This window comes from Budorcas taxicolor, chromosome 18 (assembly GCF_023091745.1).
Source record: "Budorcas taxicolor isolate Tak-1 chromosome 18, Takin1.1, whole genome shotgun sequence".
NCBI classification, from domain to species: Eukaryota; Metazoa; Chordata; class Mammalia; order Artiodactyla; family Bovidae; genus Budorcas; species Budorcas taxicolor.
In genome coordinates this window covers 10146838-10161649 of record NC_068927.1, presented here as the reverse complement: position 1 = coordinate 10161649, position 14812 = coordinate 10146838, and the positions used below count along the sequence as shown (strand labels likewise).

Genomic DNA, 14812 nt, shown 5'->3' with positions numbered 1-14812 from the left:
TCATCCCATGAAACCACCTGCTGAGGGAACCTATGGTGGGCAGAGAATTCTTCTCCCTGGGTGGGAAAAAAAGGGGAAGAGATAACTCAACTGTCACACACCCAGATGCCTTTGGCCTGGGTGCACCTTTAGTTAAATGCACCTCTTTAATCCACGATGGGGCCACTGCACAGGGCATGGCGCTATGCAATAGCACAAGAATCTGAATTTAAAATGCACAGGCTTGCATAATGGGAAGAGCCTGTAGTGTTCAGTAGCTGAACTTTGCAAAGCCTCATTCACTGCATCTATTCATTGCCCACGGGATTCTCCAGGCATGAACACTGGAGTGGGTTGCCATGCCCTCCTCCACAGTATCCTCCCGATCCAGGGATCGGGCCCACCACGTCTCTTATGACTCCTGTGTTGGAGGCAGGTTCTTGACCACTAGCGCCTCCTGGGAAGCTGACATAAAGCAGAGATAATCACAGTCATAACCCTGCAGGGCTGTAACAAGAATTTGCTTAGATATTGTATGAAAGCAATTAGCATAGTGCTTGCCACACAGTAAGACCTCAATAAATGGCAGCTACTATTATAATTAATATGTAGTATGATATATATTAATAAATGACATTATCATAATTGCTATTGCTATTTACCCACTTTTGCAAATAGAGCATATATCGGTCACCTTCCCAAAGAAAGTATGACAGGTCAAAGCCAGGCCAGAACAGGAGATAAAGGGGTCAGGGTTCAGCCAGCGCTTGAGTCTCACCGCTAGAAAGGGACAGGTCGAAGGGCCCAGCTCCCCTTAGCCTTACCAGCCCCCGGGCTCCTTGGAGACGTTGTGGATGAGGGCACCGCGGCAAAAGCTCAGCTCATCACTCTGCTTGGCTCTGTAGTCATACAGAGCTTTCACGGTTCTCTGAGGCTTTCAGGGAAAACAAGAAGGTAAAGGGTCAGGCCAGGCGAAAGAAGAGGGAGGCGGCTGCACTTTCTGGCACATTTGGTTCTCAAACGAGAGGGCGGCTTTAGTCCAGGCTTATGGCGCCATCTGGTGGTGAGGGCTTGCATTGCCAGGGAGCCACAAGGGGAACTGGCCTAAATCAGAGCCTAGGTTTTTCCAGTAGTCATGTACAGATGCCAGAGTTGAACCACAAAGAAGGCTGAGCAGCGAAGAACTGATGCTTTCGAACTGTGGTGCTGAAGCCTCTTGAGAGTCCCTTAGATAGCAAGAAATCAAACCAGTCCCTCCTAAAGGAAATCAACCCTGAATAATCATTGGAAGGACTGATGCTGAAGCTGAAGCTCCAATACTTAGGCCACCTGATGCAAAGAGCAGACTCTATTGGAAAAGACCCTGTTGCTGGGAAAGATTGAAGGCGGGAGGAGAAGGGGATGACAGAGGATGAGATGGTTGGATGGCATCACCGACTCAATGGACATGAGTTTGAGCAAGCTCCAGGCAATGGTGAAGGACAGGGAAGCCTGGGGTGATGCAGTCCATGGGGTCGCAAAGAGTCGGACACGACTGAGCATCTGAACAGCAGCAAAGGGCACCTCAGAGTAAGCTGGTATTTCCTCAACAGAGAAAGGACACGCCTTTCAGGCGAAACCATGCCCCCCATCTCCGAAGTCCTCACTACCCATATTCACCAACCCGCTCAGCAGTTCAAGCTCAACACTACTTCTGGCAGCCCCCGAGCCTCACCAGCATTTTTACTGGTGATGCCCTGACATGCCCTGGGATGCTGGCATTCTGCAAGTGCCCGAGGTGCTCCTCCATGAAATCACCAAGTGTGGCCTCTGCACTGGCAGAAACAAGACAGAACTGAGGGCAGAATTCCTCCTCCGTGATTTGCCGCTGGGCAAGCACAAATGCACGGCAAGATGAACACCCACACAGCAAGCAAACGCTTAACGGGAAAACCTCCGAGACTGCCAACCTCCTCCAACACAAGGAAACGGGAATGCAGCTTTTCACAAGGAATCCACAAAACTGCTCCTCAGGAGCATGGGGCTCTGGAGTCAGACATGTGGCTCAAATCCTCGGTTTGCCCCTTCTGTTCAAGAGCTATATAATATTGAGGCTCTCTCGGCCTGTTTCCCCATCTGTGAAATAGGAATTAAAACACTGCATACTTCACAGGGTCATTGCGACTATTAAGTGAGATAATACACGCAAGGATAAAAATGACAACAGCGAGCATGTCTTAAGTTCTTGCTACAGTCAAAGCCCTGCTTTAGGCCTTTTATCTACAGTTATCTCCTCTAATCCTCATAATCCTAACAGGCAGGGAGTGGCGACGGTATCCCATTTTACAGACGAGGAAATAGAGGTCCAGAGAGATGAAGCAACCTTGGCCAAAGTCAACCACCTGGCAAGTGGCTGAGCAGAGAAAAACTCCATTAATATGAGTTACCACCATCGACTGTGATGCTTACAGTGTGGGTTCTGTGAGCTTTGCCATGGGAACTCCAACCAGAGCTTCGGAACTTGACTCCTCAACCTGCAAGCAGAGCCAGCTCTTCTGTGCACCCTGCGTCAATGGCAGACCGGACGTAGGGAGCGGAGTTGTCTCTTTCCCCATGAAACTCTACAGCTCACTGCCAGACTCCAAGGCCATGAGGAAGGCACAGCCAGTGGCAGAGGGGGTGGCATGCAGAGGGGGTGGAGGAGTAAGTCTCCAGCCTGACGGATGGCAGGAGAGGTCCTCATGTCACGTCCCTCATGAACTAGAGAAATGAGCCACCCATCGCATGAGCAAGCAGGCATGTGGCGCCACAGAGTGGCCACAAGAGCATGTCTGGGAGCAGCCAAATCCTAGCTCCACACTTAGATCATCATTCAACTGCTATGTACAGTTGTCTCATCTGTACAATGGGCACAAAAATGGTACTTGATGCCTGGGGCTGTTAGAGGACTAATGAGCCATCAGGCGCTTAGCTCAATGCTCGCTATGTGGTCATCAATATGTGTTACCTGTTATTACTGACCTCGTCACTCCAGTCCTAAGAACTCACCCAAAGGACGTAAAGTGAAAGATACAAAACCTCACAGGTGAAGAAATTCATTTTGGCGTTAACGAGAAGAGCACAGCCTAGAGACGACCCAAATGGCCATTGATGGAGACGCAGCTGAAAGGGCCGTCACCTCGAATATTCCACAGCATAAAAAATATTCTCTCTACAATTCCAGTCCAGGTTCAGTTCAGTTGCTCAGTCACGTCCGACTCTTTGAGACCCCACGGACTGCAACATGCTAGGCTTCCCTGTCCAAGTACCCAGCCCAGGTACTGCATCGGAATTGCGTGGCCTACCAGGTTCAACAAAAAATGGTCATTAAGTAGATGAGCAGTGAAGAAACTCACTCATGGCCGAGTGGCAGGTGAACAAGGAATAGAAATGGCAGGTGCTGGGGTGGGGACTGTAAAACACATCTCCCTGCAGACAAGGACCAGAGGGGACGGAACACCCACAGGTGCAGATGGCCACTGCGTCAGGATGGCGAGCCCAGGGCGGATTGTTTTCCCTGCCTTGAAAGTGTTTCCCTTTTCATTGTTACATCATTTTTCAATCACAAGAATAATAATTGTATTTTGAGGTACTCGCCATGGTCTGGCAGCTTGCACTCAAACTCCCCATACGATCATGTTTTACTTGGCTCACTGACTATAGGAAGACTTCCTCTACATACCTTGGTATAGCGACCAGAGTTTAATAATGGGGAGATTTCACATCAAACATCCAGATTACTGGCTTGTCTTGAGAAATCAGAAGACCCCGCCTGGTCTCTGAAATGGCAGCTGCTGACAGGGGTGGCTGCTCTCGAGATGGGGCGTGTCCTCGGTTTACCATGATCTCCACCATCCCCCGACATCTGCCTGACATGAGGCTGTATCATTCTCATAACCAAAGCATCTGTCAGTTCTAATAAATGGGTTTGTTTTTTTTTTTTTCTATTTGGCTAAGTCCCCTAATGCACTTCACACCCGGTTCCACGCACCCATAATTTTTCAAGACTTCACTGCTTGCTGAAAGGGATTTGCATTGGCCAAGGATTATTTTAAAAGAAAATCCCCAGATTTTTACAGAGCCCACCAGCAGGGTGTCCCTTCCAAAGTGAGAACTGTACACTAATCACAGACAAGACAGCCCCGCCAAACAGAAAACTCGCCAGCATTGCTCCTCTGCAAGCTCCAGCTAAATTTAAGATGAAACTGGGAGCTTCAGGCTAACAGTAAAATCCAGCCCTACCTGCATGAAAGGACTCAGCAGCCAGGGTGGGAATACGAGATAGCGTGCACACGGCAGAGGGGTCGCTGAACCAAGTGGAATTTATAAACACCACAGGCTCAGTCAGTGAGCAAGGAACATTTGAAAGCCTTTCAATTAGAAGCTGTTGGGCCCAAAGGTGGCTCATCAAACTTCAGAATTTTAGCAAGGCTCAGTCACATTTGGATGGAATGCTATTAACCTCTTCCCTGAAACTAGATGTCACTTTGTCAATTGTCATTTCTTCTCCCCTCCAAGAATTCTTTGGCAGAGTTTTCCAAAACGTTCCCTTGCCCTGTTTTACCTGGGGGTAGACCCTATGTCAATCTGTTTGTTGTTGTTTAATCGCTAAGTGTGTCCAGCTCTTCTGTGACCCCATGGACTGCAGCCCGACAGGTTCCTCTGTCTATGGTATAGTCCAGGCAAGAATACTGGAGTGGGCTGCCGTTTCCTTCTCCAGGGGATCTTCCTGACCCAGGGACTGACCCCGCATCTCCTGCATTGGCAGCCAATTTCTTTACTACTGAACCACCTGGGACGACCCATGCCAGTCTAGTGACGAGGTAATAGTGTGAGTCAGAAGTTTGCACTGTACCATTGAAGGATTGATTTCACTGGGATCCACATACATCCTGCTGACATCATAGAGGGAGTTTATATCTCTTTCCTGTAAAAGAAGAGAGAAAAATAAATAGAGTCATTCAAGCTCCCGGGACAGCCCTAACTTGGAACAAGGGTTCTACGCATCCTCATGGTTTCCTGCCTTCTAGTAGAAGAGCTGAAACCTCAGTTTATTCACCTTGCAGGCAGAGCCAGTAAGAGGCTATTAAGAAATTCCCCAAAACTTGGAAATGTCACCCCAGGATCAGAGAGGCCCCAACGCGGGCCTACCGCATGCCAGGCACCATCCTCCTTTGTCAAAACACAAGCCCTACGAGGCACTGGTGTCCTGGGGCGAGCTCACCACTCTTCCTGACCCATGCTCAATGTCGGCAGCTTGAAACGCCACCGCGGGAGTGCTCAAGGCACAGAAACTGGCAAACGCCACAAAGCGGGGCTTCTCTCCGCAGAGCGGGTAGACCTTCACCAGCGCACACTGGAGACCCCTCCTGCCCCTCCCCAGCCCCCCACTGGGCTGCACCCCCACCCCACATTGTGGTCCTGCGCCCGCCTGCCCCCCACCTGGAACCCGCCACCTCCACAGCTCCCCAGCCGCTCCGCCCCCCGGCTGCCTTCCCACCCTCTGCAGGAGGCCCGCTCCCAGCTCCCGGCCCCAGTCTAACACAGTGCCCACCCCACAGCGCCCCATCCTGTTCTCGTCTTCACTGTAACTCGCCCTGCCGGGGGGCACCTTTCTAGAACCTGAATGTGCCAAGGGCTGACGGTGCTCCGCCGAGCTCTCCCAGCATCTACACTCGGCTCCTGATAGTGCAGTCAGCCTCCTTCCAACAACGTACTGAGTCTGGCTGAGAGGAGCTGAGACACGATAATCAGACTGGCCCCCTTCACCGCTCAGAGCCCCCCAGTGGGGACCTCCCTGGTGGTCCAGATACCACTTCCACCACAGGGGCTGCAGGTTTGATCCCTGGTCAGGGAACTAAGATCCTTCATGCTGCATGGCACGGCCCCCCCCAAAAAAGATGAACCCTCCAATGGCTCAGAATAAAAGCCGCTGTGTGTGGCCCCACTCCATGCAGTTCCATCCTTATTTAGGTCTGCTCCAACCCTGGACCACTTAGGTCCAGCCATACCAGCTTCTCCTCTTTGCCTCCTTGCATGCTCTCACCTCAGGACCTTTGCACTGACCGTTCTTTCTTCCTCCTCACAGCTGCAGGCTGTCTCCTCCACTTCCTGGAGTGTCTGCCCATGTCTCCTAGTCAGCAAGCCCCTCCCGAGCACCCCTGAGAACTGCAGCCCCTTCCCCATCATCTACCCACTTATCCACCTGCCTCAGCATGTCTGTAACACTGGCTCAGTGTCTCTCTTATCATCCTATCAGCTGACACGTGCTCTGACAGTTCTTCATTTCGTGTGTCGTCTGTCTCACCCACACTGGACTGTAAGAGCACAGGGGCAGAGTCTGAGTCCACTCTGCAGTTTTGGACCCAGAGCCGCGTGGGACGCACGTACGTGCTCAATAAAGGTTTGCTGAATGAACCAACAGGTGAATCGTAACCTCAGACAGTGTCCGCCACATCCCGGGCGGGTCAGCCACCCACCATGTTGTAGCGCTCCAGGAGCTCGGGGGTCACGGGGTAACGCAGTTTCATCTTCCGGTAGAGTGCGTGCTTCTCGTAGTAGCTGACCAGCTCCACGAGGCTCTCAAAGTAGGCGGAGGTGCCCAGCACGAAGTGCCGGCCGTCTCGGTTGATACGACAGTGCTTCACCTTGCCCCTGGCCCTGGGAGGAGAGCACACGGGGCTGACGTCCTACAGCCGGGTGACAGCCACACCAGCCCAGGAACCACAGACAGCCCGGTCCCCCGTCCTAGGGCACCAGACAGACAGACGTGGCGGGACTTCCCTGGCACCCATGGGCAAGCTCCACACTTCCAAAGCAAGGCGCACAGGTTTGATCCCTGGTCAGGCAACCAAGATCCCACATGCCATGCAGTGAGGTCAAAAGAGTATTGGAAGGGACTTCCCTGGCGGCTCAGCAGCTAAGACTCTGCACCCCCAATGCAGACACCCTGAGTTCAATCCCTGGTCAGGGAACTAGATCCCACATACTGCAACTAAGACTTGGCAAAGCTAAATAAATGAATAAATATTTTTTAAAGTATTTGAAAAAATATTAATTGAAAAATAAACAAATGAAAATAAATAGGTGAGGCCCTGAAGGCAGCCCAGTGTCCGGAACATCACCTGGGAACCCGGGCTTTGGCACCCAGTACTCCACTACCATCACCAAGAACACGCAGGGGAGCCCTGCAGATGGGGAGATGGAGGGGCAGTTTGATGAACGGGGTCTGACCCTCCCTCATACTGCTTTCGGTGGAAACTGGAGGACTCAGGTGTCTTGGGGTAGAATTAACACAGAGAGCCACAGCCCTGAGACGGCTGGTCCACACGGCCTGCCCACTAGCAGTCAGTGGCAACGGCGGATGGGAGGAGACCGGAGCTGCATCACCCATCTGGGTGGCCAGTGCTGCTGGGGTGCAAACTCCATCTCCACCGCTAATGGGCTGCATGATTTCAGCAGGTCATTCCATCACCCTGGCCTCAGTTTCCTCCTCCAAAAAGTAGGGGTATGGGTCATGCTCATCCCATAGAGTTTTGGGAGGATTAAATGAATTCATGTAAACCACATTACTCTCAGGAGTACAGAGCAGTGCCTGGCATGCTGAAAGCACATGTCAGCATCTGCTTTTGCCATCACTGTTACTATTACTGTCCCCATCACAGCTGACACTCTGGACAGAGGACACTGCGCTCAGCACCCACCTGCAGTTCCCGCTTTCTTCTCCCTCCTGCCCTGCCCAGGCGCCTCCGCAGAGTGAGAAGTGGCTGCAGCCCAGATACTTACCTGAAGGTGATGGCATAGGAGTCGGTACCTTCCCGCTTCCGGATCAGGAAGGCCCCGTCCCGGGGGACCCTCATCAGCATGTCCTCCGCTTCTCCGCGGCTCAGCCCATCGTAGTACCACCTGCAGCACAGGCCCAGGGCAATGGTCAGGGAAGAGGCCGCTAAGACTGGCAGCAGAGGAGGACATGGTGGGTCCCCGGGAGGCCTGAAATACAACCCTGGAGCCCACCACGGAAATCACGCAGCAGGCCTCCCCACCCGAAATCCCCTCTAGAGACGGCAACTTTGAAAACAATCACCCAGACACAGCTCGGGTGAAGCATTTGTGTAGGGAGTCTGCTTGGAGCACGAGAGAATAAATCAACTTAAATCTTCAACCCCCTCCCAGACCACTGACCCAAGCATCAGAGCGTGACACAGCCCTGCAGTGTCTCAGAAAACCAGAGGCAGAAAACACACAGAACGGGGTTTTAGAGGGGTTGGGAGTTAATTTTAAAGATGCAAAATAGCAAATTTTAAGGCCATCCACTTGAATACAGACAAGAAAAGTAAAAATCAAAGTTGTCACAGCTATATGGCTTCTTCAGAAAGGTGCACTTGAGCAGGTTTCTGCTTAAAAATTACTCTTTTCTTTCCAGAACTAGTTAACCCTTTGCAAGGCCTAACTGATATTCTCTTTACAATTTTTTTTTTTTTTTTTTTTGCTTTCAAATCAACAGGAATGAGCTCTGACAAGTAGAACGGTAACACCAGGTCAGAATTCGTCTCTGAAAAATCAAAGGCCAAGACCTCAGGACTCTGAAGACGAAGAAGAAGAAAGGAAGGGAGCGGCGGAGGGAGAGGCAGGAGGAACGGGCAGCAGGTTTCTCGACAGCAGCCGTCCCGGGGAACTTAGAGAGACCCTGGTGGGCCCAGGTGAGGAGCCTCGTGCGAACGCGGGCCCCAGCCCACCCGCAAGGCTGGCATTTCCGACGCGCGCCCCCAGAGCACGGGCACACATACGGCTTGGACTCGTGCGGGTTGGGGTTGGGCACAGGGTCGGTCAGCCGGAGCTCGAACTCGGCGCAGCGCAGGTGTGTCTCGCGGTAGTGCTGAATGAGGGCGTAGATGCTGGTGAACATGAGGTTGTCGGTCAGGTAGTACTTCATGGTCCCGCCCTCCATGGTGGAGCGGATCCGGCAGTGCTGCACGCGGCCCGACCGCCTGCGGGGAGAGGGACCCCGTCAAAGCCAGCCCAGTGGGCTCCTCCTGCGCCCAGGGCAGAACAGGATGCAGGCCGGCCAGAGCTGCAGCCACGGCCCCCAGGGTGGACGCTGTGTGTGGCCGCACAGGCCTCCCTCTGCTCTTTGAACCCACCAGGGCTTCCACACAAGCTACTCCTTGAGCCTGGATTCCAGAACATTCCACCTACTTCCTCTGCCTGCTGTCCCCTTTACCTACATAACTGCTCCTCTGGAGCCAGACAGCCTGGGTTCCAATCCTGACTCTGCCACTGATGAGCTAAGTGACCTTGAACAAGTGACTTGTCCCCTTTGAGCCTCCCTATTATGATCCTAGTGGCCCAACAAGGATAATGGCAGTATCTGCCTCACAGAGATATCCTGAGGATGAAACAAGATCACACACACACACAGAATGTGCCTGGAATGCTGCCTGTTACTTGGTAAGCATCTTACAGGTGTTAGCTCTCACTATTATCTGTGTGTTGTTAATATTAGAACTTTTATCCTTCAGGTCTCAATTTAAATACCACTTCTTTCAGGAAGTCTTCCCTGATTTTTCTCCCAACATCACACCAGATCCCGCTCTCACTGACGTTCATAACGTCCTGCATTTTTTTCATTGCACTTGTCACCACTAGAATTATGCATTATTTGCGTGATTCCTTTTTCACTGTCCATCTCCATTCTCAGACCCTAATTTCCAAGAGGACAGGGACCATGTCTGCCGGGTCACTGCTAAGTCACTGTGCCTAGCACTGAGCAAGTACCCCCAAAATAAGTATATTTTAATGAATTAATGTAGATGAGCTCACTATAGCCTCACCACAGTTCTGTAAGGTTACTTTATAATATTTGATATTGCACTGAAATATCACTAATGTTGATGACTATGTTTCGGGGGCCTCACTCAACCCAAGTCTTGCCCCCTAAAACTCACTAAATGAAGTCTGGGTTTCTAGCCCATGCGAGCATGCTAAGCCACTTCAGTCGTGTTCGACTCTTTGCGACCCTACGCAGACCACCAGGCTCCTCTGTCCATGGAATTTCCCAGGCAAGAGTACTGGAGTGGGTAGCCATTCCCTTCTCCAGGGGATCTTCCGGACCCAGGGATCAAACCTGTGTCTTCTGTGGCTCTGCACTATAGGCGGATTCTTTACCACTGAGTCACCAGGGAAGCCTCGGTTTCTAGCCCAGCTCCACCCAAATCCAGCCTAAGCTGGTACCACTTGCCACATGGCCCCTCGATCCCACCAGCTGTGGGGAGAAGGCAGGAATGGCCTGGACAGAGGAGCATTACCAGAAGGACAGGGTGTAGTCGTTGGGGAAGGTCTCACTCTCCCGCACCAAGAAGGTCCCATCCTTGCCCCCTGTCTCGGCGCAGTATTCCTGCAGCAGCTTCTCGGCACTCGTCCTCTTCTCCACCTTCTTGTGGAACCACTTCTCCCCAAAATGCAGCTCTGTGGGGGGTATATCCTGGGCCACAAAGAGAGGAGAGGCTTCTGAAAACCAGGACAAGCATCACCAGACCAGTCCATCTGTGCACGCTGCTTCAGGGGACTGGATAACAGACCAAGGATGGCCTCAGCTTGCCTTCACCCCAAGAGGTCTGGGAAGCCAGCCTCCACTGCCCTCCCCCGGCCAGCCACCTACTCCTGACAGCCCCCATTTGTGGTGGCCTCCTGAGTCATGGCCCAGTACAGCCTCAACTCTATCGTACAGGAAGTCTGAAAGCTACAATACCCTAGGGGCTGCACTCAAGGAACAGCACCAAGGATGGTCAGCAGCCCAGGCGCAGAGGGCAGGAAGTGGGGCTGAACGGAGCATCCAAATGTCCTCATTCTCCCCAGGTAGCACAGGCCAATCCAGCCTTTCAGAGAGCAGGAAAGACTCTTAAGCCTCATTGGCTAAGCACATGGGCCAGCCAACCAATCAAAGAAGAGCCAGGCAAGCCTTGGTACCCAAAGAGGCAGCTAGCTGCATGGATGGGCTGAGCATGTCCAGGCCTGAACCAGATGAGAGGAGCAGTATAGGAGGTCTCCACCTACCAGGGGCAGCTCCTCTTCCACAGTCTGTTCAATGTCATCGCTGAAGGACAGCTTGGCATCAGCAATGGCACAGTAGTGCCGAGTCCATTTCTACAAAGTAAGATCAGCATTAGGTTTCCCCCCAGATCTCTGCTCCATCAACTCTGAGGCCCAAGGCTCCTGCCTGGCGTCACGCTGGGGACTTGCCTTTCCCACGTTTGTAGCCATTTATGGTGGTTTCACTGACCTCAAGCCCCTGAGATGTTTCCTTTAAAACACCTATTATTCTGGGGTTCTCTAGCATTTTGAGGACTTCTTTATTCAGTATGTCTATAAGTAGACACAAGGCAGTGTCATATTCACTTAATTTCAAGCCTTTTATGAATGATGGTATTGTTTTCTCTGTGCGTGTCTTCATGACTGTCTTTTTCTATTTCATCTTCCTTTTAAAACTTTCACGATTTCTCAGCCAATCTGTCTAGAGACCCTTTCTTCAGCTTTTAAATATGACTTCATTCTTTATTTAACCATTTTTAAGGTTTATTTCTAGGCTATAAGGACATGTAAAAAATACTCAAATATTTGCAGAAAAACAAATATTACATACTTATATAAAATCTATAATAATCACTTTGCTATACACCTGAAACTAATACAACACTGTATATCAATTATATACTTCAATCGATCATTTGATCAATACCTACTCAAATGGATTGCCACGTTAGGTTCAGGGATATGAGAAGTGGCATTAACACTCAAAACACCTCATTTTTATCAAAAAACAATGTTACTTTGGGAATTCCCAGGCAGTCCAGTGGTTAGAACTTCATGCTTCCACGCAGGGGACCTGGGTTCAACTCCTGATCGGGGAACTGAGATCCTGCAAGCCGTGTGGCACAGCCAACAATAATAATGATGATGTTCCCAGTGGAACTGTCTCAGGTTGGAGGATACTAAGGAGTTAGGACAACTAAGTGCATTATTGCATCCCTTAGACCAGAAAAAGGACATCAGTGGACAGACTGGAATAAGGCCCATAAATTAGTCCATAGCAATGTAGCTCGTGTTCCACTTCCTGGTTATGACAATTACACTCTGGTTACAGAGGATGTTATTATTTGGGGAAACTGGCTGAAGGATGTATGACGTGTGTGTGTGTGTGTGTGTGTGTGTGCGCGCGCGCCGGGTGAAGGATGTATGAGGCGAGTGTGTGTGTGTGTGTTGGGGGAAAGGGGCGTCAGTGTGTGTCTGTGTGTGTGTCTCTCTGTCTGTCTGTCTGTCTGTCTACATTTCTGCCTCAGAATCCATAGTATGTTACACTGAATATAAAATTATTTCAAAATGAAACATTCATAAGGCCAAAGAAAACCACAGTCTCCTAAAATGGCCAATTCACGTTGAAGGAGCGGCGAGCGCGGCAGGCGGCCTCCGCGCAGCCGGCGGGAGGGCGGGGCGCTCACGGCCCTGGGCGGGGCGCGAGGAGCCGCACCTGGTCGATGGGGTCCCACATGTGCAGCTCGCCCTGCTGCTTGTGCTCGTCCTTCTTGTCCTCCATGTTGACGTCCACGTCGCCGCGGGGGCCCAGCTTCTTATGCTGAGGGGAAGAACACACAGAGCCTGTCTTCCTGAGCCCCAGCAGACCTCCAGCCCCGTCAGCGCAGCACCCGCCTGCACCGTCCGGCCTCGGGCCTTTGCGCTGCCGGTTCTCGGCCTGGCTTCTCTCTCTCCACCTTCAGCTCTGCACCTGGCGCCACCGCCCCAGAGGCGCTTCCCTTGTCTACGTGACATGAAATTGCCCACGCGCCCCTTTCCCGCACCTGTCACTCTCAAGCCCCTGGATATAATTAACCCTCATACTCTTTAGCTAACCTTCGTACTCTTCAGCCCTGTGTGTAGCTACCTACCTAACTGTCCTCTGTCTTCCCTGCTAGAATATAAGCCCCATGAGGGCAGGAACTTTGTTTTGTTCCCTGTTGAATTTCCTGAGCTAGTTTAGCACATAGTGATTGCTTGATAAATATTCAGTGAATCAACGACATGCCCAAATTCTCCAGCGCACAGAGGGAAAGGCGAGGCCACGGTGCGTCCACGGGCACAGGCTGTGCAGGGCAGGGGCGGGCACACTGGGGAGGTAGGCTGAGAAGACCTGGGTGCAAACAGCCCTGCTGCTGCTTTATCAGCTGTGTGACCCAGGGCAGGTGGCCACGCTGCTCTGAAACCTTCGTGTCCATCGGCAAGACAAAGAGGGCGATCATGAAGACATCCACCTGGGCGAGTGCTGACCACCCACATCACACACACAAGCCTTGGGAAGCGGCGGCCTGGTGGAGGAGACTCTGGATGGGGAGTCAGACCCGGGCGTGAACTCAGGGCCCACCGCCTTCCTCACTGGGTAGCCTTGGCCGCATGACAATCTGTCTCAGTAACCTCCCCTGTAAAATGGGGGTGACAGAGCCCTGCTGGGTCCCGTAAGACAGTGGGCAAACGGGACACATGCCGTGGCAGGACATGAACGTCCCATTTTAACAGCCCCGAGTGACATCTTTGGCAGGAACCGTGCAACCTCCGCCGAGTCAACCTCTGCACCTGTGGCCTCCCCTGTCGAGGGGGCTGGGGGCCCGGATGACCCGTCCTGCTGGCTGTCATGAGATGGAGTACCATCTGTAAGTGTGAACCAGCCCAGTGTGCAGCACTCACTGATTGGGTCACAGACGGTATTTCCACCCCCTTTCCTTGCAATTGAGAGCGGTGAGCCACGAGGTAGCACAGGTGAGCCCATGACTGGCCTAAAGGGGTGTGCGCTACTTCACACCGTGGAACGAGAGCCGAGAAATCCCTGGGGACACGCAGAGAGCTGTCCTAATGGACACAGGGGGAAGTTGCGGCGAGAGGCAACGAGGCCCCCTGAAGAATCACCGACCAAACCTGAGAAGTCGTGGACGCTCCCCGGCCAAGCCCCCTCTGCTTATCATTCTACTGGAATGCTAGAAGCTTCCCTGAACTTCTCAGAGAAATCTACCCCAAAATCTCAGCCAATTCCTCCAAATATGCTACTGCTCTGACCCGAGGGCACACCAGGGTGCTCCCCTCTGGATGGGGCTCGGCCGAAGCCCCCTCACTGCTCGGTTCTCCTCCGATTAGAGGTTGGTCTCCCCACCAGACTGTGACCTCCCAACATGTAGGGAATGTCCCCAGTGAGTCTTCGTGGCCCAGTGACAATCTAGGGAACACACCACGTGCAGCACCCACCCCAAACCTTCCCCCTTCTCTGCCTGGTAAACCCCTGTCCATCCTTCCCATGGACCTGCTGGCTGTCACCGAAATCCACGTCGCTTCTTCCACCGATGCTTCCCTGCTAGTATCAGTGCCCCTGCAGGTGGGGTGGTCACGTGACTAAGTTCTCAGGCCAGGAAAGGAGAGGCCAGGCCTGTCCCACTGACGTCCCGCCTGCCTACCAGGCATCCCTCGCCCTGGATCCCTTGAGTTCCCCTTTCTGTGAGCCGGATCTCCATGTGCCTGCGACCCAGCATCAACCACACAAGGACAGTGCCCTAAGGCAGGCTTGGCCAGTTCTGTGCTATGAACCCCAGCTCTGAAGTCTGGGGAAGAGTACAGATCCTTTCCTCAGAACAACATTCATAATGCATAGAATTAGAAACAAACGATACTGAAATACAACTATTAAGGCAGTAGGTAAAAGTCCTTGTAACACACTAACAGACACGCCTCTTCAGTAACACCTCATATAACATCTAGAGGCAGACCTAAGAACCATCATAAT

General features: G+C 52.2%; 1 protein-coding gene across 1 annotated transcript in view; it reads right to left on the bottom strand.

The window, feature by feature from the left end:
• The window catches only part of PLCG2 (phospholipase C gamma 2), a 150146-nt gene that overhangs the window by 34931 nt on the left and 100403 nt on the right, over positions 1 to 14812 (bottom strand). The window contains exons 14-21 of the mRNA XM_052655699.1: positions 12521 to 12625; positions 11050 to 11139; positions 10302 to 10477; positions 8784 to 8984; positions 7783 to 7902; positions 6477 to 6657; positions 4853 to 4924; positions 804 to 913 (exon numbers count right to left, since the gene is read on the bottom strand). Coding sequence (XP_052511659.1) covers positions 804 to 913; positions 4853 to 4924; positions 6477 to 6657; positions 7783 to 7902; positions 8784 to 8984; positions 10302 to 10477; positions 11050 to 11139; positions 12521 to 12625 — 1055 coding nt within the window. The remainder of the gene's footprint in view (positions 1 to 803; positions 914 to 4852; positions 4925 to 6476; positions 6658 to 7782; positions 7903 to 8783; positions 8985 to 10301; positions 10478 to 11049; positions 11140 to 12520; positions 12626 to 14812) is intronic.